The 27,095-nt window shown below is 40.2% G+C and overlaps 4 protein-coding genes across 13 annotated transcripts in view; 3 read left to right on the forward strand and 1 right to left on the reverse strand.

Moving 5' to 3' along the window:
• The first annotated feature begins 1,059 nt into the window (after positions 1-1,059).
• LOC136444668 (AP-1 complex subunit mu-1) lies at positions 1,060-7,524 on the forward strand. Of its 2 annotated transcripts, none has more exons than XM_066442345.1 (11): positions 1,060-1,219; positions 1,848-2,004; positions 2,495-2,562; positions 2,949-3,079; positions 3,504-3,648; positions 4,083-4,209; positions 4,741-4,883; positions 5,262-5,492; positions 5,965-6,090; positions 6,434-6,509; positions 6,687-7,524. In XM_066442345.1, exons 1-11 carry the CDS (start codon positions 1,178-1,180, stop codon positions 6,707-6,709), a joined length of 1,269 nt encoding a protein of 422 aa, XP_066298442.1. In that variant the 5' UTR covers positions 1,060-1,177; the 3' UTR covers positions 6,710-7,524. The 2 variants fall into 2 exon arrangements, with proteins under 2 accessions (XP_066298442.1, XP_066298441.1); XM_066442344.1 differs by lacking the exon at positions 4,083-4,209 and adding an exon at positions 3,925-4,051 and having other exon boundaries at positions 1,061-1,219.
• Positions 7,525-7,975: 451 nt separating this feature from the next.
• On the forward strand, positions 7,976-18,634 carry LOC136444414 (DNA repair and recombination protein RAD54-like). The gene is made up of 22 exons (XM_066441959.1): positions 7,976-8,168; positions 8,437-8,520; positions 9,051-9,170; positions 9,401-9,461; positions 9,661-9,796; positions 10,205-10,224; positions 10,489-10,616; positions 10,828-10,875; positions 11,062-11,077; positions 11,202-11,254; positions 12,397-12,490; positions 12,850-12,974; positions 13,509-13,659; positions 14,233-14,339; positions 14,466-14,538; positions 14,976-15,137; positions 15,457-15,567; positions 15,719-15,842; positions 15,985-16,063; positions 16,526-16,705; positions 16,956-17,119; positions 17,623-18,634. Exons 1-22 carry the CDS (start codon positions 8,166-8,168, stop codon positions 17,822-17,824), a joined length of 2,241 nt encoding a protein of 746 aa, XP_066298056.1. The 5' UTR covers positions 7,976-8,165; the 3' UTR covers positions 17,825-18,634.
• LOC136444416 (metallo-beta-lactamase domain-containing protein 1-like) lies at positions 18,413-22,950 on the reverse strand. 2 transcript variants are annotated; one of them, XM_066441960.1, is made up of 5 exons: positions 22,867-22,950; positions 21,012-21,159; positions 20,491-20,676; positions 19,987-20,101; positions 18,413-19,068 (listed from the first exon to the last, which is right to left on the reverse strand). In XM_066441960.1, the coding sequence occupies exons 2-5, from the start codon at positions 21,153-21,155 to the stop codon at positions 18,896-18,898; spliced, it is 618 nt and encodes a 205-aa protein (XP_066298057.1). In that variant the 5' UTR covers positions 21,156-21,159; positions 22,867-22,950; the 3' UTR covers positions 18,413-18,895. The 2 variants fall into 2 exon arrangements, with proteins under 2 accessions (XP_066298057.1, XP_066298058.1); XM_066441961.1 differs by having other exon boundaries at positions 21,012-21,165; positions 22,864-22,913.
• Positions 22,951-23,232: 282 nt separating this feature from the next.
• Positions 23,233-27,095, forward strand: part of LOC136445144 (histone-lysine N-methyltransferase, H3 lysine-79 specific-like) — a 28,210-nt gene continuing 24,347 nt past the window's right edge. For all 8 annotated transcript variants that reach the window (XM_066443004.1, XM_066443008.1, XM_066443005.1 and 5 more), the window contains exons 1-2: positions 23,233-23,447; positions 23,614-23,657. In XM_066443004.1, coding sequence (XP_066299101.1) covers positions 23,376-23,447; positions 23,614-23,657 — 116 coding nt within the window. In that variant the 5' untranslated portion in view covers positions 23,233-23,375. The remainder of the gene's footprint in view (positions 23,448-23,613; positions 23,658-27,095) is intronic.

A 27,095-nucleotide genomic window follows, 5' to 3' on the forward strand; every position in this document is an offset into this window, starting at 1 on the left:
GGACAATCGGCGATTGTCCTAGGACAGATTGCGATCGCCGTTTGTCCTAGGACAGACTTCGATCGCGATCTGTCCTAGGACAATCGCCGATTCTACCAGACAAAACTCACACACCTAGCGACTGAACTCTTAGCTTGGGTCAAAGCTGGTGATATTTAGCATCTTGGAGATGAATTGAAAAGCACCTTAATTCTTTTTTTTGGCATTAAACGCATGAGTGATAATGACGAAGGCTAGGCTAGCGTGAGGTCACACGCAATGACTTCTGCATCAAATGGAGTCTAACCTGTTTGTTAACTTATGATACGTTGCACATTTTTCCACCCGAATGAATAACTGTCGGAACAACTTTTTCGTAACTTTTTAGCATGGCGTGTATAAACTGAAGAAGCATTCACAGTGCGAGAAAGCCTGTCAGAAAGCGTGGAAAACTGTTCTGGTCTTTTTTCAAACAGAGTTAGCAGCAATGACAGTACATGCCTTTTAATATGGAAAAAAAGCGTAACTATAACTAAGTCACACGTCATCGATCGAGCGAGAGGTTCGCACCCAGGGTGCTCTGGTGTTCCTTGCTGAGCTCACGCTTGCGTTGCCTTTCAGCGCGATGCTCTCAGTATACTTTAAGGAGGCTCTTTAAGGGGGATTATTTAGCAGGCCGAGCACACTTCCCCGCGTACATCAGTTATAGTTCAACATGTACATAACATGTCTTTTACTAGCGTTTCGACTAAACGTCGACGTTAGCCTGAGTGGCAGCCTTTTTAGCTTTCGTACGCTACCCAAGCTAGCTCCGGCCGGTCCTCGCGAAGCGGAGCTTGGGTAGCGTACGGAAGCTAATCTAAAAAGGCTGGCACTCAGGCTACGTCGACGTAGCACCATATTTTAAGAAAAAAACCCTCCGAGGTAACACATTTCAATCGCTAGTTAATAGAATTAAATTGTAGACAGGGTAACCTGTAATGACCGGGCATTTAAGTGCACGATTTCCGTTTGCACTATTCGACAAGCTGACATACTGCTACGAGAGTGGTAAAAAAAATTGAGGGCGTGACGTATTCACCTTTGACCCTTACTTCCGCTCCGCCATCTTGGAAAAGAAGACGGTGCAGTGGGGGGACGTGGAAGTTTTGTCGATAATTTTTGCGGAAGAAAACGGCAAAGTTGACAACATTTCAAGATGTCTTGCTCTATGCTGTACATTCTAGACATGAAGGGAAAGGTAAGTGAAGAACATGGTGGTACCAAATGGAAGAAAACTGCGGAGATGTAAAATCTGATGTGATATTTTATTATACAACCACTTGCTTGTCAAAGGATCAACGCCAGTTTTACTTTGTTCCTTTCTCTGAAATAGATGCTTGCTCTCTCTCGTTAGCCCCTGTAGTTGCCGTCGAGATCATACTTACAAATCATTACAGTAGCTTCTTATAGCTATGATATAATGGTGAGTAGATTTCTTAGCAATTTAATGGGAGGGGTGCTGCAAGATTTATGTACAAAATCATCATGTGCAAACATGATTCTGGAGAAATGAAGAGAAATGACTCAACATTAGACACAAGGCAGAAGCCATACTATTGAAAGTTGCTAGTTACTGATTTTTATAACATTAACAGGATATTTACATTACATTAATATGAAAGTCGTCTTTTCCGCCGTCCGTCACCTAGATATCGTCCTCACACACTGCATGCAGCATCTCGAACTATAGGGAGAATACCATCAAACCACCGTTCCCTACACAGATACAGATGTATACCTTCACAGAGCATTGAACATCTATAATGTTGATGGATTCTATGCGATCCTTCCACATGCCAAGTCTGAATACGACTGTTTTCCCCCAGGTCATGATTTCCCGCAACTACCGCGGAGACATCGAGGCGTCGGTGATCGACAAGTTCATGCCGCTGCTGATGGAGCGTGAAGAGGATCTACAGACATCGCCCATCATCAGCACCGATGAGGTCACCTTTGTGTACATCAAGTACAACAACCTGTACAGTATCCTTCCAAACTGCAGGAACATAGATACTGTCTTTAAATTGATTTAAGTTTGCAGGGACTTAAGTCGTGGTAGGAGAGAAAAGGAGACATTCGTATGTACGGTGTTTTAAGTTTGCGGATGAAACAACAGTACTGTAGTGCAATGGAAGAAAGAGCATATGTTCTCGGCGTGATAAGTTTGTGGTGGGAGGTCACTGTGAAAACCATGAACTGAAAAAAAGCAATATACATGTATTGTATGAATATTTTCATGAATTTTAGTATGGGATCCCTAGATAATTTCATCAGATTGGGAAGTGACTGTATAACGAAGTTCTTTATTCACAACCAACTGTAAAAAGCAGATATTAAAACAGAAAGTGAGTGAGTAAGAGTATAGAAGGTGTGTAAGTTGGTTTCAAATTTAGTACAAGAGATTGATATGCCAGCAGCTTGTTAGTTGTTTTGATTATCCAGAGAATCTGTTTAAGTCTTAACTTTCTCTCAGTGGTCGCCACAACCAAGAAGAATGCCAATGTGGCTCTGGTGTTCAGCTTTCTGTACAAAGTAGTGCAGGTGAGTTACATTGTTGATTTGAGTTAAATGGTAAAGATAAAGATAATCCCATAGCCCTTTTGAGGCTGTAGGGGCAGGTGATCTGTTATCCACTGTGTCTAGGGCATGGTATTGGAAGGCGGAGCGCAACACTCTCCTTCCACTGCCTTTTACCTCCCCACCAACGTCAGGTACCCATTTTTACACCTTTGTAGAGGGTTAGGAAAGTTGTGTAAAGTGCCTTTCCAAGGGCACAACACCGGTGGCATATCAGGTGATTCGAACCAATGACTGATTTGAGTAAGGAAAGATAAACTGCTATTGTTCCCATACATGTCAACTTGGAAGACGTCAATATAAAGTTTTCAGAAAATCTCACCCCGGTAACGGTGCTTCTTTATTCACAGATTTTCATGGAGTATTTCAAAGAGCTGGAAGAGGAGAGCATCCGAGACAACTTTGTCATCATCTATGAGCTGCTGGACGAGGTTATGGACTTTGGCTACCCACAGACAACAGACAGCAAGATTCTACAGGAGTGAGTAGTGGAGATGGACTTTGTTTACATCTTTACAGGATCACATCTTCATATACACTCGTACTTTACGTGGTTGGATAGCAACCTCTCCATTATACTAGATTATACGTCATACAGATTCTTGCTACAGGAACAAGCTACAAAAAAACTTGCTGCCCACTCGTACAGAAGGGATCAAACTACAAGTACACCTTCACTTAGACAAGATATTTCATGTGTGCATAGTTTCAGCCAATAGCCTCAATTGTTTTTTGTTTTTTCTCCTTCATTTTTTGTCACTTAATGGGGGAAATTATCTCAGTGTATGGAACAGACAACATCCACACATCTGTTATATATGTCTTACCCCTTTGGAAAACATATTCTTATGCAGAAATTTAGCACTTTTTTTCCAAGTTTGAAAGTGATTTGTTCTACCATGTAGGTACATCACACAGGAGGGCCACAAGCTGGAAACCCAGGCACGACCACCCATGGCCGTCACCAACGCTGTGTCCTGGAGGTCAGAGGGCATCAAGTATCGCAAGAACGAGGTCTTCCTGGATGTGATCGAGTCGGTCAACCTACTCGTATGTTGGCATCCTTGTCTTTAATACAAAATTAGACTGTATTACACGATTCCATAGCCTGCCCTACCTTCATGATAACTGTAAATCAAATTGTTGAAATACAAGTATGTGACAGATCGATAAGATTGGTCTATTCACTGCTAGTCTGCTACCAATGTGGTATGTGGATCCAGTAGGTTAATCATAGGGATGGATAGAGTTGTATCTGATTGGCTGTTTTAGACTCTATCTGTGTGGAATTTTGAATATTGAGCTGTTTTTAATCTCCCAAACGAGGTGAGCCTAAACGGTCACGTACTGCAGAGCGAGATCGTCGGTGCCATCAAGATGCGTGTGTTCCTGACGGGCATGCCCGAGCTACGGCTGGGGCTGAACGACAAAGTCTTGTTCCAGAACACCGGAAGTAAGTCTTGTTTTACGCCAATCACTTACAGGTCAGCGTAAACGGCGTTGTCTTAAGGAGCGAAATAGTCGGCGGGATCAAGATGCGTGTTTTCCTGAGTGGGATGCCCGAGCTCCGTTTGGGACTGAATGACAAAGTCCTGTTTGAAATCACTGGCAGTAAGTAAAGTCTCTGCCTGGTGTGTTCATGTTCGTGGATATCTGACTGTCATTCCACTAATACAAACTGCTGGACTGATCTGGATAACAAGGTCTTGTGGCTGTGAAAATCAGAACTGTTCCGCTTTCCAAAGGGTAGTCTTGCTGTTTCATTCTTTGGAGCAATGGTCTGTAGATTCAATAGCTGTCCCTTCTGGCATAAAAGTGTTTTTCATCTGTTTTTCAAAGATGCTTGACGTTAAAGTGTCAACTGGTCCTATACTACTGCCTTTCTTGCATCTCACATGTGGTGTGTTACATCTGTTTGTAGCAGACCTTTGGTCTTTTGCTGCATCCTTTGTGAGGGTTATACCTTCTGACTGGGTCATTTTTTGTGTCTGACATTAGGATGCTCGTTCACTTTGGCCGGGTTTGGGGGTAAAAAGAAAGAAAGATAAATGTAACAAAATTATTTCGAGTCCTGAAATCACATCACAGGTTCAGCCATGTTTATTTACCTTGCATGTCTGCCCCCCTCCCCACCACGTACAGGAGGGAAGAGTAAGTCTGTAGAGCTGGAGGATGTGAAGTTCCACCAGTGCGTGCGTCTGTCCCGGTTTGAGAACGACCGCACCATTTCCTTCATCCCTCCCGATGGAGAGTTCGAGCTGATGTCATACAGACTCAACACACATGTATGTATTTGTTTCTCTGTTTCTATTACAATATTGGTTCAAAATTGCTTCATTGTGTGACAACACACCAGTTCGTTGTCTTCTTCTTCTTTGTTATATGTGTTTAACCTCATTAAGTTGAGGACTCCAAGCATGGTACATAAGACTTACACAAGACTGTAAGATGTTGATCTACTCACACCGGGATGGACCTAGAGATGGAACAAGCTGGGTAAAATACTGATTGGGTTGAGTCATCGCACCGGGGCGTAAACTTGAAAAGTTTTCTCTAACATGCTCAAGGTGTGACTATTCTTCGTAACATGCATAAAAAGATACAAAAGTCACAGTCACAGTTCTATTTTTCCATCTTTTTGCTCTCTTACCCATTATCTCCAGGTAAAACCACTGATCTGGATCGAGTCCGTGATTGAGCGACATTCCCACTCTCGTGTGGAGTACATGATCAAGGCCAAGTCCCAGTTCAAGCGCCGATCGACTGCCAACAATGTGGAGATCATCATTCCCTGCCCGAGTGACGCCGACTCCCCCAAGTTCAAGACGACCGTAGGGAACGTGAAGTGGGTTCCGGAGAATAGTGCGATGGTTTGGTCAATCAAGTCCTTCCCAGTGAGTAACGGGACATTTCTGATTATAGTATCCATGATTTTATTTCTCAAACTTTATCATACTGAGGCTAGACCAACAAGTCATCTGTATCAAACTAAATATCTTTTAAAACTTTTTAACCTGTGCCCTGCCAATGTACCCCTTTTGTATCAAATTTGTATTGATAACATGTTTAGACAGTAGGGAGAAGGTTAAAGTTATATGGAGAAGAATATCAATCTGAAACTTCTGGCAGCTTTTCAAATTTCAATTTCAGTGTTGATTACGGCCATAAAGCTTTGGAACTCCCTGTCACAAGACATTGTAACTCTCAAGGACAGACAAAAACTTGAGAACTGTATCAATCGCCACCTCAGTGAGACTGGTATGGGACAACTGCTAAGCTGAGGCACAGTGCAAGCATTAGAAAACAAACCGTATTACCGTTAGCTAATTGACTAAACTTGTGTACTTGTATTGTCTGTCTCCCCAGGGAGGTAAGGAGTACCTGATGCGTGCACATTTCAACCTGCCGAGTGTGGAGAGAGAGGAGACAGAGGGACGGCCCCCCATCGCTGTCAAGTTCGAGATTCCCTACTTCACCACTTCTGGGATCCAGGTTAGTTCTTAGACCTTTTTTACCTTGTTTCTTGTAAATCATGGGAAATGTTTGTATAATTTACATGTAAAATGTACATGTCGTTCATGACACCAGAAGCTGCAAGGTTTTTCCTGCAATTGATATGGCCCAAGGTTATGTCACAAAAATGAGCTACAGAGACAATGATTGATAGCAGTATTTTGTAAGTTTTGACATCATAGAAACTCATCAGTAGAATCAACCAAACAGCATCAACCTTTTCACCTTCATTAGTTCATGATGAATTTTATTTTGGAATGTTTGTTGATAGTTTGTGGCTATGTATGTGGGTAATGATGAAGCTTATTTTATATATTTTCAGGTTCGCTACTTGAAAATTATAGAGAAGAGTGGATACCAGGCACTTCCCTGGGTTAGGTACATCACACAAAATGGAGGTGAGTCACTGTACTGTTACTGTTCTGATCTGCGTGCTTTCATGGTAAAGCTAATGAAAGCTAAAAGCTAGAAGATGAAATAGCCTTGATGACATCTTTATTCCATTATTTGATTTTATTGGTGTGGCTGACATATAGAAGTCCCATTGTACCTTTATCTTCTTGCTCTGTCCACAGATTATCAACTAAGAACCAGCTAGAGGGCAGAGAAGTCAACCCATCTACCACGTCTTAATACACAGCCAAGATAATGTGCAGATATTAGTAATGAATATTATGATGTTATATCTGTATGGATCAACTTTATTTCAATATATGGTTGTCAGATTAGCCCAGATACTTTTGACAGATTAAGAATAATTGGTTTTAGAGATAGCCAAATGCTGACAATGGTAGGATTTATTAATATTGGGATATCTTACAACTATGACTGCTTGGTTATTGTAAACTATAAGTGTAATTTCTGTGAGATGTAATTGTATAAAAATTGGGTATCATAATGTTTAAACACTTGTCTAGGATGGCTTTATTATCTTAAAATCGAACTATTTGCAACAAAACTATGACTGGGCGGATTTTTACTGAAGGATTTTGTTTTTCCTGCAAAGCATATATGTGAAAAGGCGTCGCTATGTACAAATGTACTACTATTCCATCAAACACAAGTTTAAAGTAACTTTTCAAACCATTGACATGGAATGTTTTTTGTAGTTTCCTGTCAAATGACAAAATTGATATGATTTTTGTGTTACTCTGTTATGTGTGTACTCTTGGCTTACTGCAACTAACCCATACATTTCCTGACATGTTCAAATGCCTGTTATTTCGTGACAAACTTATATGCAACTACTTTGTAACTGAACCACTCTTGACTTCTAGAAAAGGCACATACACTTAATAAGATGAAAATTCTCTGGCAAACTGATATAATTATGAATGAAGATGTCCCCTTTTTTTAGTCATGATCAGCCAGATTTTTGCAATGACAAGTTACAATAAATCATATCCTCTGCAACTTTGTCAGTCTCCTCTGTTTTGTGTGACAGTCATATTTGCATGGAAGCAGCAGTATCTCCCACTTCATCTGTAGATATATTTAGGCATAGATTTATACATGTTGTAATGGCTGTGGCCATTATAATTAACATTTCTCAAACAACTTGCATCACATAGAAAAAGTATACTATTAAAGAGATTGTCTTGAAATATTGCTGCTGAAGTACTTTTTCAGCTTTTAAAAGTATATTTGTATTTCCATTCTCTATTATAAAGTCAGACTCTTTTTTGTTAATATCATACATAACCACTACAATTAACAAGACATCATTTCTAAAACAGAAGTATCGTTACACCTATTCAGAAACGTTTTCTATTTGCAAGGAGGTTTAAAATCTGATTTTAAACCTTGCTATTTGGCTTCATTCCTAGTAAAGTTGATAGCGCCGCTTTGCATTCTGGGTAGTATGCATAACAAAATGGCGCGTGTTTCGAAGAGAAGAATAGTTCACTCGTAGTTCATTCGAGGAGATTCTCCGACAGTTTGCTGTGTAAACGAACCGTAGATGGCTTGCATACATAGTATATAGTCCTCTACACCCCTGGAGAAGATTTTACACTTCTTTGGGATATCTAAAGCTGATTTGTGTCCACGGAAATATGGTGAGTTTACCGCAAATCGTGGGGAGGGGGGCACGATTATATGATAATTTTGCTAGGAAAGTATGGAGCTGTTGTGACGTCTTTCTCCATTCTCTCCAACAAAACCTTACAGTTTTGAAGTAAGGATGTGTTGTAAAACACTACCATGACCCAATGATTTTTATATAACGGTCCACAAGAAAAATATGAGGGTATAACTTGTTCCTGCTACTTGGGTGGAAAACATAATTTGTGCTGAAAATTTATGTCCCAACTCCCGTGTCTTCAGAGACGTAGCCAGGCTCCCAGCCAGGTGGCTGCAGCCAAACGTAAGCCTGGGGAGGATGCTGATGAAGACTGGAGACCAAACAAGGTGGGTCTCAGATAGAGAGTGACTTGTATTATGATAAACAGATTTGGTAATTTATGGCACTGAATAATTTTGTGGGTTACTAGTAATGATGCAAAGAAGAATTTATCGGTGGAGTCAATTCTGCAACATTTGCATCTATAAATAAACAACCCATTCATGCTTAAAAGCTAATGCAATTAATAGTAATCAATTAACCAAAATTTAATGGTCCTTGAAGAATTGAAGGGGGTGACGTGTCTGCATGGGGTGTCCCGACAATGCTTTACAATGAATTCAAAAGAACCCCCCTGTGTTACGCTAAAATCAAGGAAGGAAATTACGCAAAATTTGGTTGCCTCGCTACGAATTATGTGTATAACTAGACAGCTTACCCTACGAATTACAGGCAATCAAAATAGGCTGGCTCCGCCTTACGGAAAAGAGCATGCAGACCCTCATTGAAATAGCTATTCTATTTGCAGTTGCTAATTGCACTACGTCATATCAATGACATTCTAACTTCTTCGATCTTAATTATTCTCACTCCACAGGTTGCCAAGAGGAACAAAGCCAAGTCCGATGATTCTCCTTCAAGTCAGTTCATGTCGCCATACCGACGACCTCTGACCCCCATCACTAATCAGTCCCGCTTCCCTGACTCCTCATCGCATGTGAGTACCAGTCTGTCATAGATTTGAAGGTTTTGAATCAGAGTTTTAAATTCTCTTCTATATGCACAACATTTAAAACAAAATCTATTGATAAAATCATAAAGCTCAAGACAAGTGACATTAATTCTGTGTGATCAGTATGTTTGCAGTAAAATATTTTAGTTGGGTAAAACTTAAGCGTGGTATGTTATTCCTTGTTCCTGTCTCATCGCTGTATTCTGTCCATACAGGAGGCCTTCATTAGATCAATCCTGTCCAAACCCTTCAAGATCCCCATCCCGAATTACAAAGGTAATTTTAGTAAAGGGAAACTTACAAGTCATATCACAAATCTGTTTTACAAGAGAAATGTACATGTAATGCCTGATGAAATGTAGTTGTCTGGAAGACTTACATAAAAATACCAATCTACTTGAATAGAAACTTGTCAAAAATAGCATCATTCGCAGTATTATGGTGAAAAGTTAATTTGTATTTATCATGTATCCAGGTCCTACTCTAAAAGGATCGCTAGGCGTCCGCAGACAGGGTACTCGGCGGGCGCTTCATGATCCTGAAGAGGAGGGAGCTCTGGTTCTGTACCACCCTCCACCGCTGTCAGCACAGGAGGCACTTAAAGTAGACCTGTGAGTTGTCACATCTATTTACCTGTTTACTGGTTCAGCTGAATCATCAAATAACAGCCAGGGCTGTCCCTGTTTTGAACAACACAGCAGCACCTTCTAACTAAGCTGTCCAACAAGTCAGAAGCTGTTATAGATATTAGAAAGCGATGACACTGACACTGAAATTTTTTAAACGGGATAGATTGTTTGAACTGAAACTATTAAAAAATCTACAAGTGAATTACAAAAGAAGGTAAATACTTAAGGCAGTAAGGCTATACAAGTAAAATAACTTGTGTGTTATCATTTTTGTATACTAGTACATTTGTATTATGAATTCTTGTATGCCGATCATATCTGTGATGTTGCTGGAGAGACCTACCGTATACAGTCAATACTAATCATTCTTTCATTTTTTTGTTTGTTTAGAGAGAAGCATCCTGTCCATGGTACGTGTTATTCTTCTCTTTTTGCTACATTTAACAGACTGGTTTAACCCTTCAAATTTAACACAAACTGTACATGTTGTTCAAAACTTTGCTACATGTATATCCTGCATGTACTAGCTTTTTGCACCTGATTTGTTAATGTATAATAATGTAAACAATGTTTTTGTGCACTAAGTCGTAGTCTTGTAGACATTTGTATCTCGTGAGATTGAACTGTCAGTACATTTAAAGAATAAGATGAATAACCAGCTTGTCTCCCCACAGTTGTTGTAGACCCGGTCCTGTGTGGTGTACTGAGACCTCACCAGAGGGAGGGGGTGAAGTTCATGTGGGACTGTGTGACAGGGGAGAGGATCCCAGGCAGTCAGGGGTGCATCATGGCTGATGAAATGGTAAAGCAGATCTTTATATGTTGTACCTAATCTAAATATGCAGTTTTTAATGGAGCAAAGATGGCATATGTTTTTCCTAATGTCTATAACGTTACACCCTTGTGATCACAATAAGCCTTCTGCCATAAAGCAATTGGTTTTCCTACAACACTAAAATCATGAAAAAGACTAGGACTATGTTATCAAACATGTATTATTTTCTTTTCTCCAGGGTTTAGGCAAGACTCTTCAATGTATCACTCTCCTCTGGACACTACTGGTAAGTGTTTTGTTTTACAATGAATGTTCTAAACGAAAATGAAGTTTGATGTTCAAGATCTTATGACAACTTTTTTGAAACGGTTTTAGACCTATGAAATCATTGTACTGGTATATATGAAGACGATATCCACACATTCCTTTGCTTACCTTTTACTCACATTTTTCTTGTATTTTTTTTTAACAGAAACAAAGCCCTGATGGTAAGTACTGTTTACACTTAGCTGTTGATTAGCTTTTTTTGTCTTTCTGTGTTAGGAGAATGTTTTGACAAATATTTGTAGTAATAATGACATTCAACCTTTCAATTTCTTGTCTAAACCACAGCCAAACCAACAATAGATAAAGCCATAGTTGTCACACCATCCAGTTTAGTCAAGGTATGTTGATTTTTTTCTCTTTGATAGAATTGTATGCTGTTTTCCTGACAATGAAATATGATCAGCTTTTTTTGTTTTAGTGAAATTTTACAGTAGAGTGTACAATGTTTCTCTAGACAAAATGTGTATAAATTGTCACTTATGTGTGCCAATTGCTTGTTGTATCATTTCACTAATAATGTTGTACAAAACCTTTCATGTAGAGTCAATTCCATGTCACCGAGAGGGTTTTCAGATGATATTGCTAATAAGTTTGAACAATTTTAGAGAAAAGACTATTTCAGTCAAAATAATTTCAGACCGTTCAAACAATTAGAAATGAAAGTTTGAACATGTTTGAACTCATCTCTATATTTTGGAAATATTATGAAAGTATTTGCACAAATATCTCTTTATTTAGAACAGTTTTCAAACATCTGTGTGATTGTTCTACTGTTGGAACATGTTCCAACATTTTGCATCATTCTCAAAATGGTAGATTTGGGTTATTGCCCCCATAAAAGTAGGTGCTAATCACGCTCTATTGTCTGCCTCTGTATATTTTTAGATTTCACGTCTGGACACTGGCAACTCTTTTGTCTATAAGTGTCTATTCATGGCACCTAGGCCTAATCCCCTATACTTTGGAGGGATCTGTGAATTGCCCTGTTCCCAGCCCACTGACCCAGTTATATCATATTTGTAGAATGTTGGAACATGTTCAAACAAATGATCAATCTATGTTGTAACAGTTTGGAAACTAATACAAATAATGTGTTCAATGTTGGAAATTTGTTTAACCTGTTGGAACACAGCAAAAAATAGTTAGAACATCAAATAAATGTTGGAAATTGTTCTTAACAGTTACTTATCTCACATAGATTGTTACAAAGGTTGTGTAAATGTTAGAACAAAAGGCAACAAACACCCTCTCGGTAATGTCGAATTGACTCTAGTTCATGGCTAGTAGTACATGTTGCATCTGTGTCAAGGGTATTCTGTAGCTCTTTACAACAAAAGGTCTTTTGCTTGGTTATCCATTATAATCTGGCAATGATGACCTAACCTTTAGCACTCTAAAGTAGCTGTTTCGCACTCAATTCCCTATTGGTTTCAGAGTAAAAAAAGAAACATAAAAAGATTTACTTCTTTACCTTCCCCAGAACTGGTACAACGAAATCAACAAGTGGCTGGGCACCAGGGTCAACGCCCTCGCTATCGATTCCGGCTCCAAGGACCAGATAGACAGGAATCTTGGTATGTCAAGACTTATTGTAAAATGTGAAGTGCGAAATACTATGTAAAGTCAAATGTTTTTGTTTTCAAAGTTTGATATAGAGTAAAACAGTCAAATCATTTCTTACTACATGTACTGTTTTATCAATTGAACTAAATTTAACTAAAATCAGGAGTCCCTGATAAAATTGATTTCTTCAACAATATGATTGGCTGATAACTGCTGGATTGTGGCTTTCTGAGTATCTAAGAAAATAACTGTACATGTAATCTGTGGTACTAGTAATTGGGTACAGTGCACTACTTCTCTCATGTGCAAAATCAAGAGAATGCAGTATTCTTTCTGCTAACAATTTCCATGTATTTCTTTCCATTTGCAGACAGTTTCATGTCGCAGCAGGGCCGCCGTGTTTCCTCCCCCATCCTCATCATCTCCTATGAAACATTCCGTCTCCACGCTGCTGTTCTACACAGGGGGCCAATCGGACTGGTCCTCTGTGATGAGGTACAAATCATTTCTATGTTTCCCCCCAAACAAACTACATGTACATAATCAGAAAACAACTCAGGGGATGGAAAGTTGGTCTGTGTCACAGTGTGTGGACTGGTGGTCACTATATACAGGATTCTTAATGCTTGTGTCAGTGTGAAAAATGACTAAGGGACCACCAAAATGTGGTCACATTGGCCATGGTGGTCATTATGTGGTGGTGGTCACTTGTGCAGGTTAGACTGTTCTGTATATCAATTGCCAGGTGGTCCCTATGTAGAGATGGTCACTTGTACAGGTTAGACTGTATATCAGCTGTGTTTGATGCTCTTGTTCTTTGAACCAAAACAATGATTGCCATTACATAAACTTAGTGGGGAAATTGAGACATTCAGTACCTATCTCTTTCAATGACTACAACAGTATTAGGAAACAACAGGTTGTTAATGCATTGGTAAATGGACTTTAAGAAAATGTCGTGGAGAGGAATGTTCTGCATTTGCTTGCAAAAGTTCAGTTTTTAGTAACTAGTGTTTTCTCCTTACCCAGGGCCACCGTCTGAAGAACTGTGAGAACCTTACGTACCAGGCGCTGAGTGGGCTGAAGTGCAGGAGACGGGTGCTGCTGTCAGGCACACCCATCCAGAACGACCTGCTCGAGTACTTCAGTCTCGTGCACTTTGTCAACACTGGCATCCTCGGTAGGTGTAGGGGATTGAAATACCGTGGGCATATACACTTTTGTGCATGCTGTGCACCTAATTGTTGACTGTGAGTGCACTGGTGCACCTACTTGTGTAGGGTCTACAACTTAATACAAGTAGGTATTACGAAAACTTTGTATACTAGTATACAGCACATACTTAACAAGTATGAGAAAAATTATGAAAACTTGGTCATGTTTAAAATTTTGATGTTAGCAATATAATTTCAAATTCAAGCTATGATGAGAGGGAGTAAAGTTTGTTACAATGTTTTGGACTTTGCTACTTTTTTACTTTATCATATTTTATGTTCAGTTGGGTGAACTCAAAATATCAGATCTGTTCAATAGTTTCAGGTTGGTAAATAAATGAATGAATGGACTGTTAAGTTCTTTGTTGCACAACCAAAACAATTAACCTGCAAATGTTTCGGTAGTCCTACTAGCCACCTTCTTCTGAGCAATAATGCCAACTGAAACATTTGGCAGTATTATTTTGTTCCATTGTTCCTTGATTAGAAGTGAACCTTCATACTCATCATAAGAAACTCTGATGTATTGGACCTTTCAGGCACAGCACAAGAGTTCAAGAAGCGTTTTGAGACGCCCATCTTACGTGGTCGAGATGCAAGCGCCTCGGATAAGGACCAGAAGAGGGGAGAAGAAAAACTCAAGGAGGTAATCTAACAAGATCTGAAAAGTTGCTTTCACACAATCCTCTACATTCCATTCCTGGTCTTCACTTAGATATGTCTTTGACGTGAATATGACTTTAAATAATTATTTCTTTTTTTCTGTTAACAGCTGTTGGACATCGTTGACCGCTGCATCATCAGGAGGACAGCCTCTATCCTGTCCAAGTACCTGCCAGTTAAAAGTATGCACAACTAGACATTCTATGGATAACAAAGTTCTCTGTACACAGCAAATGAGTTACTAGTACTAGTAGTACAGTATTATCTGGCTGATGTTTCGGTGGCAGTCTGTCACCTTCCTCATGGCAATATTGACTGGTTCTACTTAATACTGCAGCTAGGTGTCACTGTTGCAATGTGGGGAATACAGTTTATATTCCTCTCCATAGACATTCTTTGTTAGCTGTTAATCAGCAAAAGATTTCTAGTAGTGCTTTGTTGAAGGCAAATAAGAATAAGATCCAACGAATTTGAATTCTGAAGTGATTTTAGTTGTCGAACTGGAATGGAAACTTTTTGAGGTGACAAGAGAATGTATGAGTCAGATGTTTTATTTTTTAGCATTTGCGATGAGATCGGTTGTTTAGCTATGTCACATGGGTTCTCTTCTCCTCTGTAGTTGAGCAGGTGGTTTGTTGTCGACTGACACCCCTGCAGACTGCCCTGTACAAGCACATGGTACAGTCCAAACTGGTGCAGGCTCAACTGGACAAGTCCAAGTCAGGGAAGGTGACGGGGTCCGCATTTACTGCCATCACTCAGCTGAAGAAACTTTGCAACCGTGAGTATTAATACCAATATACTAGTATAACAATTCTTCAGATTACAAACTGCTATCTTTACAATCGGTGTTTTCACCATTGTTGGTTTATTGGTTGGTTTATCCAATAGTTTTAGTTAGTTTTTTATGTGTGAGAGGGGGCTTGGCCCAAGTCATGATAAAAGTATGACTGCCCTAGCAAATTCCTCTCAAACTGCAGTTTACAAGCAGGTGACTTCTGCAAAGCAAAATATTGCCAAGAGAAATTTTCTAAATTTACTGTCAACTTTGTCAAGCGTTGGCTTCCTAATCCTAATTATGCAATTTTTTCTTCTAACAGATCCTTCATTGATTTACGAGAAATGTCTGGAGGGTGACGAAGGATTAGATGGAGCTCTGGATCTGTTCCCATCTAACTACAGTCCCAAACACATCCAGCCAGAACTGTCAGGTAAGGGTGTTGTTATTGTACTTACCTGTTTTAACTAAAGAAATAAATGAAAATGAAAGTGATAGAGTGAAAGTGATCTCAAACTAGTTTAGCTCAATTAATCTCTACTTCAGTGTGCTTAAGAGGAAAACCCAATTGTTTTGATCCTCAGGTAAGATGCTGGTGTTGGACTACATCCTGGCCATGACCAAGACTAAAACCTCGGACAAGGTGGTCCTGGTCTCCAACTACACACAGACACTGGACCTGTTTGAGAAGCTATGCCGATCCAGAGGGTAGGTCATGGTGCTTATTCCTAGTTGCTTTAAAAATTGTTTGCTATCCGCTAGTCCCTCTACCTGAGAGGGCAAGGCAGACAGGTAAAAAGATGACCAATTTAAAATTGATACTCACATGAATACCTCTATCTGATTGCAGCTACCTGTATGTGCGTCTGGATGGATCTATGACTATCAAGAAAAGGGCAAAGGTCGTGGAGAGGTTTAACAACCCCAGTGTGAGTACTTTTGAGCAACTTTTGATGAACAAAAAAAGCATTGTACATTGTATGTGCAAAGAAGCTGTCAGACTTGAGCTTACAGAATCATTTTCAGCCTGGCGTAAAAGTCTTAGTGATAGAAAGACTTCAATGTTTGTACTAAGTAACTTAATTGACATGTTTTAAGTTTTTTGTTTGCCAATGATTTGTCGATTGACTTTCTCAGTTTATCATCAAATTAAGCATTGCGTACAGGATAGGACCTACTTTGTCAAAAAAATTTAAGGGTAGTCCCGTAGCCTTTTTGAGGCTGTAGGTGCAGTGGGCTGTTATCCACTGTGTCTAGGGCACGGTATCTGAATGGAGAAGCCATCTCTCTCCTTCCACCGTCTTTTACCTCCCCAACTTAAGTCCTATTTTGTACAAACTAATTTACCTGTATATCTGATCCATTTGTCTATTGTTCTTCTTTATCCACAGAGCCCTGAGTTCATTTTCATGTTGAGTAGTAAGGCAGGAGGGTGTGGGCTGAACCTGATTGGTGCTAACAGACTCGTGATGTTCGACCCTGACTGGAACCCAGCCAATGACGAGCAGGCCATGGCGCGGGTGTGGCGCGACGGCCAGAAGAAACAGTGTTTTATCTACAGACTACTCGCAGTGAGTATTATCCAATGAATATGAAGGCAAGGAACCATAGATTTAAGTTTGGGTCATAATGAAATCTTACTTATGAACCTGTAAATATCTTCTCTGTCATGACCAGTGGAAGAATAGCTCCCTATGTCTCACAAGGGACGAAGAGGATAAGTGAGTAAGTAAGTTTACAATGCATTGTAATGAGTTTGCAGTGAGAGATCCCTGCGAAGAAGTGCAAACTTAATTGGGATGACTGGTCCTTTGTTTCCAGACTGGTACGATAGAGGAGAAGATATTCCAGCGGCAGGCGCACAAGAAGGCGCTGAGCAGCTGTGTGGTGGATCAGGAGGAGGACGTAGATCGGCACTTCTCATTGGACGAGCTGCGGGATCTCTTCCCGTTAAACGAGGACACCATCAGCGACACTCACGACAAGTGAGGATTTGTTACTATAATGTTCTCTTCTGTTAGCCATCAGATTTGTTAATCTCCAAGCAGATCTCTGGTGACACTGACAGTATCAACTGGCAAAAGCAGTATTATTGGCTACTACTTTTGCCAGTTGGATACTGTCAGTGTCACCAGAGATCTGCTTAGAGATTAAGGATTTGTTATTATGTTGTCTTCTGTGAGCCATCAAACTTGGTTTAGACGTTTTTCCTTTTTGTACTTGAATTGCACAACCTCAATGCCAGGGTCAACACCAGTTTTGAACAGTAAGCACAAGCTGCCAAAAAAACAGACTGATAAGACTGATCCACCTACACTGGGATGGACCCCATTCTTATCAATTAGTGTGTTGGGTTCTTTGATGTGCTCAAGATGTGGCTCTCCTCAAACATGGAACCTCTGGCTTTACGTCTCATCCAAGAGGATATTTTATGTTTGTATGTTTTTTTCTATACCTCCAATTGACAGTTTTCCATCCCTCCCTCTAGGTTTAAATGTCGTCGCTGCATAAATAGAATCCAGGTTCGGCCGCCGCCTGACGACTCAGACTGCAACAGCGACCTCTCACAGTGGCACCACGCAGCGGATAAACGCGGGGTTCAGGACCTCATGCTCAAGGCATGCTGGGATGCAGCCGTGACCTTCACCTTCCATCACAGGTCACACGAGGAACAGAGGGGTGTGGTGTGACGACACAGCCTGTGATTGGTCGGTTGGCATCACCCGACAAGTGCAGAAGAGAAACATTGGCTGGCTGGCTGGCTTGACTTCAGGAAAAGATAGTGTCTGTGATTGGACAGATCAATATCACATGACAAGCACTGGAGCTTGGTGTAATAGAACTGAATAGATTCTGTGATTGGCCAATTAGGTGTCACATCAATAAGTGCAAAGAAAGACACACTGTCTGTGATTGGCAGTTTTGATGAGAATGACTTGGTAGAGAATAAACTTCCAGACTGGCGATACCAGAAAGAAATTCCAGGCACTCACCAATGGCTGCTCACATGACAGCTACAATGGTTTGGACTATGGCCTGTGGTTGGACTGTTCCAAGAAAGAAACTGAACTTTTCACAAGAACTCTGTAGGTTTAAAAAAGACTATGATATCTTTTGGTGAAATGAATGGTAAAAAGTAAGTCACCATTATTGATTTGCCATAATGATAGAATCTACAGTTTCTGCCCAGGAGGATACGTCTCTTATATAGATATGTTATTTATTGCAGACTTTTTTCATTTAAAAGAGCCACAGACATTGTTCTAGATACCATTACATATGTGAAGAATACTGGATTTTTTATTCCTTGCTGTAGAACAAAGTATGATGGAAATTACAGCACGGAAAAGAAAATTTAATCTGTGATGAGTGAATACTTCTTCCAGTTTTAAAGTGCAAATGGCTGTTCCATTACTGATAGCTGAATTTGTTCCATGATTCATACTTGACAAACACAGGAAAGAACAAAATGTGAAATAAAACTCTTCAATTTTAATCTATTATCTGCTTTAGACAGTAGCATGTTTTCTGGATAACACAGATGTATGTTGGCAGTTGAGATATAAATTTAACCCTTTGTACAGGGCACGCCTGCAAAGCAGTGTGATTAGCACTGAGAGCGTCCTACCCTGTATAAAGAAAACAGAAATAAATAAACCTTCTCCCTGCTGCCTAACTGTAAATAATAAAGAATGGGATACCAAGCAGCTACTACTGTCCCAAAAGTATCTGTTAAGGCAGTGTTTCTTAGACAAGAGCTGTCAGCTTGGCTGCGTCTCCTTCTGAACCTTAAACATTGCACCGTGCCCAGGGACGATGAAGTCAGCCATGGCCAGCACATGTTTCCGCCCCTCAGCCTGCTGGGAAGGGTTCTCACTCACATCCTGCCACAGAGAGGGGTCGGACTGGTCAGCCTCCTTCTCAAACAGGTCACCTGACAAATCATTGACAAAGCATCAATAAACAATTGGCTTAATAGAAAGACAACAGTTGCTAGCAAATGCAGAATATCCCCCATCTTTTGCAAAAAGTTTGGTCATTAACCACCTTGAGATATGTTGCAATAAATGGAAAAGATGGTTTCAAGTTCAAAAATAGGATTTTATCCCCTTAAAACAGGGTTTTCTCCAGCTTAATTTTTTTTTCTGTCCCACTCTTTGTTTTGGAGCCCATGGTATTGATTTTTGTTGTTAAGTTTGTCATTTTAAGCTTATTACAAAAATATATTTTGGGCAATTTCATGTCATAAAATTCACACAGAGGGATGGGTCCTGGGGACGGCCCTACCTTAAATATTATAGCTGAGAAATCTGGATTATTTTTTGGAACGTGTATAAATTACAATGAAATGATTTCCAATTTTCAGAAACAGCTTATTACACTGACGAGGCCTAATGGTGCCCAGATATGACGTGCTGTCTCATTAGGCCTGTGAAGAACTATTCCCACGGGCATGATGGATTCTAAAACCATTCTAAAATCCTCACGTGCCTGGCTTTTCAAACTGGGTTAATTGCCACTTCATGGGAATCCTACATCGCTCAGATCCCAGGCTCTAGAAGCCACGTGGAGGTTGAAATCCATGGCACTTCACAGTACACTAGAGCTGTCCTCCAGAATTGGCTGAGTTCTTCAAGGACTTACTATCAATGATGTCAGTTTCAACAGGCTTGAAAGGCATCCCCCCACCCACTCACAGATTTCACACTAAAGGCTCTCTTTAAAATGATAGTGATAATAAAACTGATAATAAAACTTAACGATCAGAAAAAATCCATTCTGTCAAAGCAAAAGTTGAATATTGACTAATAACTGGAGATTATTGCGCTTTATTTAGCTTTGTAGCATTTACCTGCTATAACTACTGTCCCATGTGTTTCTGTTTTCACCACCACACTGACATCTGCACCTGTGTGCCCCGGTGTGGGGATCACTGACACCTGCTCGTCTATGGTGTACGCTGCCCCCTGGTGGATAAAAAGTTGCATTGCACAACTTATGTTACACATCTCAAACAGATACACCAAAGAAATGGATCAACACCCAAAGACATGTTAAAACATCTAAGATTAGTAAGAAGGAGAACTAAGATTGTAAGTCATTGTACTAAATTTGATATACATGTAGCTTAGTTGAAGGACCTATATCAAAGACTTTTGAGTACAGAACAGGTTAAATACCTTTGTACCTGTGTTCAATGTCCCGTCATGTATTTTTCTTATGTAGTATTTTTCTTATGTAGTCTTTCTGTCCATTATCACTGAGGCTAGCCCAGTAAAATGTTAGTTGAACGGCCTTGACTGTATGTTACGCTCAGCCTAACCAACAGTTAAGTCCAAGAGAAGAAATCCCTGACCTGTTTAAAGGGATGGTCGGTGTAGACGTCTCCCTTACAGATGTCGAAGGAAACGATGTGTGTGGCATCAGGGAAGAGGTTGAGGTTCCCCACATGGTCCACGTGTCCGTGGGTGCACACCACATACTGCACATCCTGGGGGGTCAACCCATGGCGCTCCAACTGCTGGAGCAGGGTGTCTTTGTCCTGCAAAAGCAATAGGGCTAAAAGGTCACTATAAAATTCTCTGTACCTCTACCAGTTTCAGCCAACAAGTATTACTTCTTTTTGGTAGAACCCACCAGCTTTGCACGCATGTTGCACTTGATAAAGTTTTCAAAAGGTTCTTGTATATATCTTAATCTTTCAGATCTATCTCCATTGTATTTCTTCTATTCAATAAAGAGGACAGTACAATAAACCTATGGCATCAGGTTCACCCCTACAATAGTACATGTGTGTACTAGAAAAAGAGGGAGCTTTAAATGATCATTGTCTAGGTTGAACTGTCAGTGATAAGAACATAACAACGCCGACCCTACCTGAGGACCTCCAGTGTCGACCAGGATGGTGTGCCTCCCCTGCACGAGTGTGATGGTCCCATCGGCGCGGAACTGTCCGCCATCGTCCAGATACGAGTACCCTTCCTTCAACACTGTCACCTTATAGGGTGACCCATCCTCCATGGCCCTGTGGTTCATATATCAGCAATCAACAGAATATTCTAGTTACTTAGTACAAAAATGTACATACAGTTAAAGATCACCAATAAATTAAAAAAAGAGATGTATACCTAGTTTGAAACATGTACTGGTATAGTTTTTGGCCCATTAATGTGCGTGTTTGTGTCTGGCCGCTGGATGGATTGCGATGATATTTAGTATGTGGGTAGGTGTTGTGAACATGATGGTCAAGGTCGATTTTTGGCCTCCTGTGGTGACCTTGGTACTAGTACTGCAGCAGATCTTCCAGTTTTCATATCTTTAGTTCTGGACATGCCATGGTCTTGATTATTTTCTGGCAGATAGGTGTTGAAGTAAGGAGGAAGTGGTGTTAGGTTTGGACCCCCTACTTTATGTATTTTGGGGGCTTTTCAATTATCTTTCAGGTTGTGTATTTTCTCTCAATTTACTGGAGGACTTACATTGAGATTTGGGCTCTTGCAAGTGTCTGTGTATCACAAACTCCTTTGCGGGAGGCCGGATGTTGGGCGGGCCACTATAGCACGACTCACGACTCTGGCTAATCTTGCAAGTCAGTAGAAACAATCATAAAAACTGACAAACATACTACAGTGCTATTATTAGAAAAATGCTGTAGTTTGACTTTGTTCCTTTGGAATCTGAGCTTTTACAAAAATACATTTTATTTACTTGGAAGTACTGTACTTTTTGATTCATGATACATACGAGTTACAGACTTTACCTCTGTCAAACCGTTACTCGTCTGTGGTGCATCCACTGAAAGGTTACAATATAAGGACTTCTGCATGACCTTTTCTGACTAATTAGGCTCAAAATACCACATCTCCTGTAGTACAACCTGTCTGGGTCACATTCAAACGTGCAGAAGTCTCAACCCATATTGTGCTCAATGCATCACCAGGAGTATTAATTATAAATAATGACTTCCGCACATCATACATAGGGGGCCTGCATGACGTTTTTCTGAAAGACGTATTCACCAGTGTTTCAATGCTGTAGTGATTCAACATAGAATTCAATTGAATAAAGGGTATTTGGTGTGTGCTAGGATGCATTTAAGGAATGTTGCTGAATTTATCATAGTTGTTATTAAATGTTTTACAGTAATGAGTTCCGAGTATCTTGAGTTATTTGCAGTGCAGAACCCCTCATGCAGACCCCTACCATTACAACAACATCATGATGTATAACAAAGTCATCTGGAAGTCCTTGTTCATGTGTAACGCAAACTCCCCTGTCGGAGCTTGTAATACCTGGCCACTAAAGCGCGATTCAATCAGGCTACTTGTTCATGCAACTGTGCAGGAAGTCTACCATATTTGGTTCCATTATCAAACTTCACATGAATGACATCTTCGGTCACCAACTAATGCCTGCTACACCCTTTGAAAATTTGCAGCATCCTCCTGATTTCCTACATTCTACTGACTACAGACATAACAAAGTTTTCTTTGAAGTAAAGTCAAGTACTCTGCACCCACATACATGTAGCCTCCATAGCAGGCTCATCAGCTGATTTTTCATATTGCGGTTTGAGGCTATTGATGGGTTGTTTTGATCTGCTCTGGTGCCAGTTAGAACAGTCCTATTAGGCATGGTAGCAATCAGAAAACTGTCCATACATAGCCCAAAATGGGCCCCCAAAACGCCTGCCTAGGAGCCTGATTTTGAGGCTGATGTCCATTGTGCTCACCTGCCTCCTCCCCTGCCTGCCCCACCTGTCTGTGTGATGGACTGATCCAACTCACCTGAGCTGACCCAGATGACCCCGGTCTGACCAATCAGAACACGCCGTGATCACGTGAGCAGAAGGATGGGCGTCGAGTTCTCGCGAGATTCATTTCTAGACGAGTCCATTTTGTGATTCGGAGGGTTGTCCGAATAATTATTTCCAGAACTTTGACAAAAATGGATTGATATTGTCCATTAGTGTACCTTTAATTACATCAAGTACATTGCAGTTTTCCTAGATTTATTATTTTTATTAGTTTTGCTATCTATTTTGATTCGCAGTTAGGTGATATTAAAAAGTATTTATTATTGATTGTATTGAATTCTCCCGCCCAGACCCTAATAGCGAGATCTTGTCAGCCGTGCGGTGGCTGAACAGCTAACCGGCCGATAACATAGAACAAAATGAGTCAGAATTAGCAGGATTTCCCCACTTTACCCTCTGGTGACAACCAGGAAAGGGTGGGAAAGATGGCCATGGAGCTTCGACTGAAGAGCCCGGCTGGGGCCGAGCCTGCGATCTACCACTGGCCGCTGCAGTCGGTGAGTATCTTACCGACCCAACGCTTTCGGATCAGCCTGACCTCAACGCGACCGAGCTATCCGATTTCACGCCACTGTTTTCTCCTTATTTTACCATTTTTATACCCCCATATACCTCCTTGATCTTAAAAATGAGAAAAAGTCGTGTTTTTCTTCCCCGATCCAGGACAACAACCGGGACGAGGCGCTGGAAATCATCGAGACGATCAGGTAGGGTGATTGATGTATTCCCGGTGCAAGCCACCAGCCATTTGTCTCGCTCTGGGAAGGGAACCCACTTCTGTGGACACCTCGTGCCGAGAGTAATAAAACATTTCCACTTATCATACCGACGTCTACGTGATCCCCGTACCGCTACCTCAAACTAACGGCAACCTCGGTCATTTCAAACGGTAAAAATCAGCAGTTGTAGGGACGGTTAAACGTCCCGGCTCGGTACGGCGTGGTCCGTTTTTTTCGAGGGGTTTTAAATTTTGTTTTGTTTTGGTTTATTTTTGGCACGGTCCGATGTGTGGCGTCCTAGTTATTGGGACAAGTCTAGACCTGGCCTTGTATATTACCGTAGATGTTGTGGGAATTTACACACGAGAATCATGTCTAGAATTTTTATGTGAAGTCCATATGAAATTTTCTAATTACATGTAGGTACTGTAGGGTTTCCTGTTATGGTGTGCTACTTATCCTTCCCATGTTACTGTATTGGATGCTTGTTGTAAATTATTAAGAGGCATAATTTACACATGTACAGATTCCCCATATTTACACTAGGAAATGTTATGTACGCCCATTCACATTTTATCACTCATTAGACAATTTTAGGAATCTGGTTCGGAAAATATATCCATATTTTCTATTTTGACCTCAGGAATTCTTGGGATGCCATAGCTACATACAATCATTTAATAAACCCAACTATTTTTGCGGTATTCATTTGGTTCGAAATGAAAAATGCAACATATCATGAATTATAAAACCCTGTATATTTACATTGACAATAAAGTCATTCTAGAAGATAACAGCATGTTACATAAAAAAAAGATACAAATGAAATTTTTAAATCTTCAACGGAAATTATTCTACCACGCTAGTTCAAGAATGGTATTTCCAAGTAACCACCTGTGTCTTTGTTATCATTGGTCATTCATATGACACACTCGTTTTCGGCACACATTGTGTTCAGAGAAATCAATCAATCAGTCATTGACAATCAATCATCCAATGACAGTTACTCTTGTTTTTTGCCATATGTTATTTTCCATGGCACATTTCCCAAACTGACTTGGTGTTGAAGTCCAGACCCATTTTTAGTTGATGTTGACCTGTCTGCAAAATATGACCTCATGGCTCAGAATATCTTACTCTGTTGATGTAAAAACCTATTTCAGGATTTTGTTTAATTTCTTGTGAAACTGAAACTGTGAGATTGAAAGAGAACTTGTTGGCTGAGAAGCCATTGGAGGGAAAAGACTCAGATAGTGCCATCAATGGTGAGACAACATCATTGATTTTAATACGGACATGAATTTGTTATTGATTTAAGTGGGTTGTACAGTTGTTTGAAGTCATGTGTGGATATATGATCATTATCTGCCTGTTTTTTGTGAACTATGTCACAACTCGAGCTGAATCTTTGACAAAAGCAACAAGAAATATCCATATCCACAGTATATACATAATCTTATGAACTATGCCCGTACATAATATAAACACATCTTGTAGTAGTTTATTTAGGTTGGACAAGAGAGTCTTTTTTTGTCCTTGGTTGCATGATCGATCCCACGCCTTGGGATGGTTTTAGACTTGACAGTGACATCAGGGCCACTGGAAGATGGTCATTAGTAGATCCAGTTTGGAATACAAACGACATTGTTCCACGGGGAGTTCTCTACTGTAGCTCAGTGTTGTGTCTTTTGACAGATTTTCACGTACGGAATGGCCTGGAAGGGAAAAAAACAATCCTTGACACTTGCATGCCTTCTTTGGGGAAGGTATTTCCTAACTGGTGTAGGGGACATACCAATGTACAAGTGTTTTGTGTCCCTTGATGACAAGTCTGCAATTGTAGAGACTGTTGTTATATGTGCCAGCACAGTAATAGAGAATTCCAGTCATTCAGGAATACTGGGTATGTTATGTTCTATTTCATGAGAATTCCTGTGAGCTTTAGTTTCACACTACAAATTTGGGAGTAAAGGAGGAAACATCACAAACATTTTTTGACGTTCAGGGTTTTCTTTGTGCCTCTGCCATTCTGTGATCGAATGGTTTGTAAAAAAATTGTGTCCAAATCCAAGAAGACGGTTATTTTATTTTCAGCACTCACGTACCTGTACTTTGGTAATGTCATTTTGTGAACTCTCTACTTCCTACCTCCTCAACAAGCAATATTTCTTTGAAGAAGAGGTTGTTGGCTTGGATAGTCAGTAGGAGACATCTTTTGATGTATCACAGACTTAATCTCATGATCTGTTGCACTACGTACCTCCCAATCACATTCGACACATCCACCCACACAAGACTGCCCATCTTCTCAGTCCAGTTAGTTAATACGTACATGTCTGCATGTCTCCGCGTTATTACTGCCTAATAACCAATATGCAGTCTACTTCTTCATTCACATTTACAACTGCCTGTATCCTCCTGAGTCATCTCGCCCCCTTTCTTCAAGGTCGGATGTCTGGAGGAGGAATGGTTAATGACATTGAAGCCCCACTGATGTGCTTCGGGGTTGTTTCCTTATTGTGGGGAGTCACGTTCGCACGTACACATTCAACCTCTAGTGCCCTTTGGTAGAATAAATGTGAGGAGCATGCTTTCTACAAGCTGGGAGAATTGTGTGTTTTTTCCCATCGTGAGTCATGTTGTTTCACATTTGCAGTAAAATATCACCCTGATATAAATTTTGCGCTCTTGTTTTGTGAAGGTTACCTTTCCAAATGTTATAGGTTGATTCAGAATTTGTAGTTGAAAGGTAGTTAAAAGGTTATACATTTAGTTAAACTTTTCATTTCAATGAAAATGTACTGTGATGTTTGGCTTCGGACGATCTAGCCTAGTGTCCTGTTGGGTTGCATAAAGGGTTCTTTATCTTTACTCATCTTTTGCTACAGAGAAATTGTTCTTCAAATATCAGCCAAATGTTTGACTTAAAGTTTACATAATCACATTGAAAGTTTATGTAATGCCAATTCGAAATGTCAGGGATTGCTGAGATTTTTCCTTTCAAGATTCTATTTAAACATAGCTAGTTGCTGGGAGATCAATTATATTATGTAAGGTTTGACCTTACATGTACTTTGCTCAAATGTCACATCTTTTGAACTGTTGACGTTGTGACCAAGGTTCTCAGGTTGTCCTTTAATGGTTGTTCCTGACAATCATATTCTGCAGTTTCTTAGATGCAGGAAACAAAATCTAAGATCTACATGTACATTTCTGTTTAAAAGTCACTTCATGTTTGTGTGGACCTCTTTCTCTTGTCCTGTAACACTAACAGTTGAGGTCATTTTAAAATGTCATTTTAAAACAGAAAACCATTCTGAACATGACTTTCAATATTTCTCTATTTTCAGATATTGTAGTTATTGCAAAAACTATAAAACATCTGTTGTAATTGTAATTCTCTCTCTCTCAGATCTGTTCTGTACA

The sequence above is a fragment of the Branchiostoma lanceolatum genome, chromosome 11 (genome assembly GCF_035083965.1).
Source record: "Branchiostoma lanceolatum isolate klBraLanc5 chromosome 11, klBraLanc5.hap2, whole genome shotgun sequence".
Taxonomy (NCBI): Eukaryota; Metazoa; Chordata; class Leptocardii; order Amphioxiformes; family Branchiostomatidae; genus Branchiostoma; species Branchiostoma lanceolatum.

Coding starts and splice junctions, on each gene's coding strand:
- LOC136444668 (XM_066442345.1), top strand. CDS start 1,178: ATGTCTTGCTCTATGCTGTACATTCTAGACATGAAGGGAAAG. Junction 2,563..2,948: donor TTCTGTACAAAGTAGTGCAG/GTGAGTTACATT, acceptor CTTTATTCACAG/ATTTTCATGGAGTATTTCAA. Junction 4,884..5,261: donor CATACAGACTCAACACACAT/GTATGTATTTGT, acceptor CATTATCTCCAG/GTAAAACCACTGATCTGGAT.
- LOC136444414 (XM_066441959.1), top strand. Junction 9,462..9,660: donor CCCCATCCCGAATTACAAAG/GTAATTTTAGTA, acceptor TCATGTATCCAG/GTCCTACTCTAAAAGGATCG. Junction 10,617..10,827: donor GCATCATGGCTGATGAAATG/GTAAAGCAGATC, acceptor TCTTTTCTCCAG/GGTTTAGGCAAGACTCTTCA.
- LOC136444416 (XM_066441960.1), bottom strand. CDS start 21,155: ATGGAGGATGGGTCACCCTATAAGGTGACAGTGTTGAAGGAAGGGTAC. Junction 20,677..21,011: donor TCGACACTGGAGGTCCTCAG/GTAGGGTCGGCG, acceptor TTGCTTTTGCAG/GACAAAGACACCCTGCTCCA. Junction 19,069..19,986: donor TGGGACAGTAGTTATAGCAG/GTAAATGCTACA, acceptor ATGATTTGTCAG/GTGACCTGTTTGAGAAGGAG.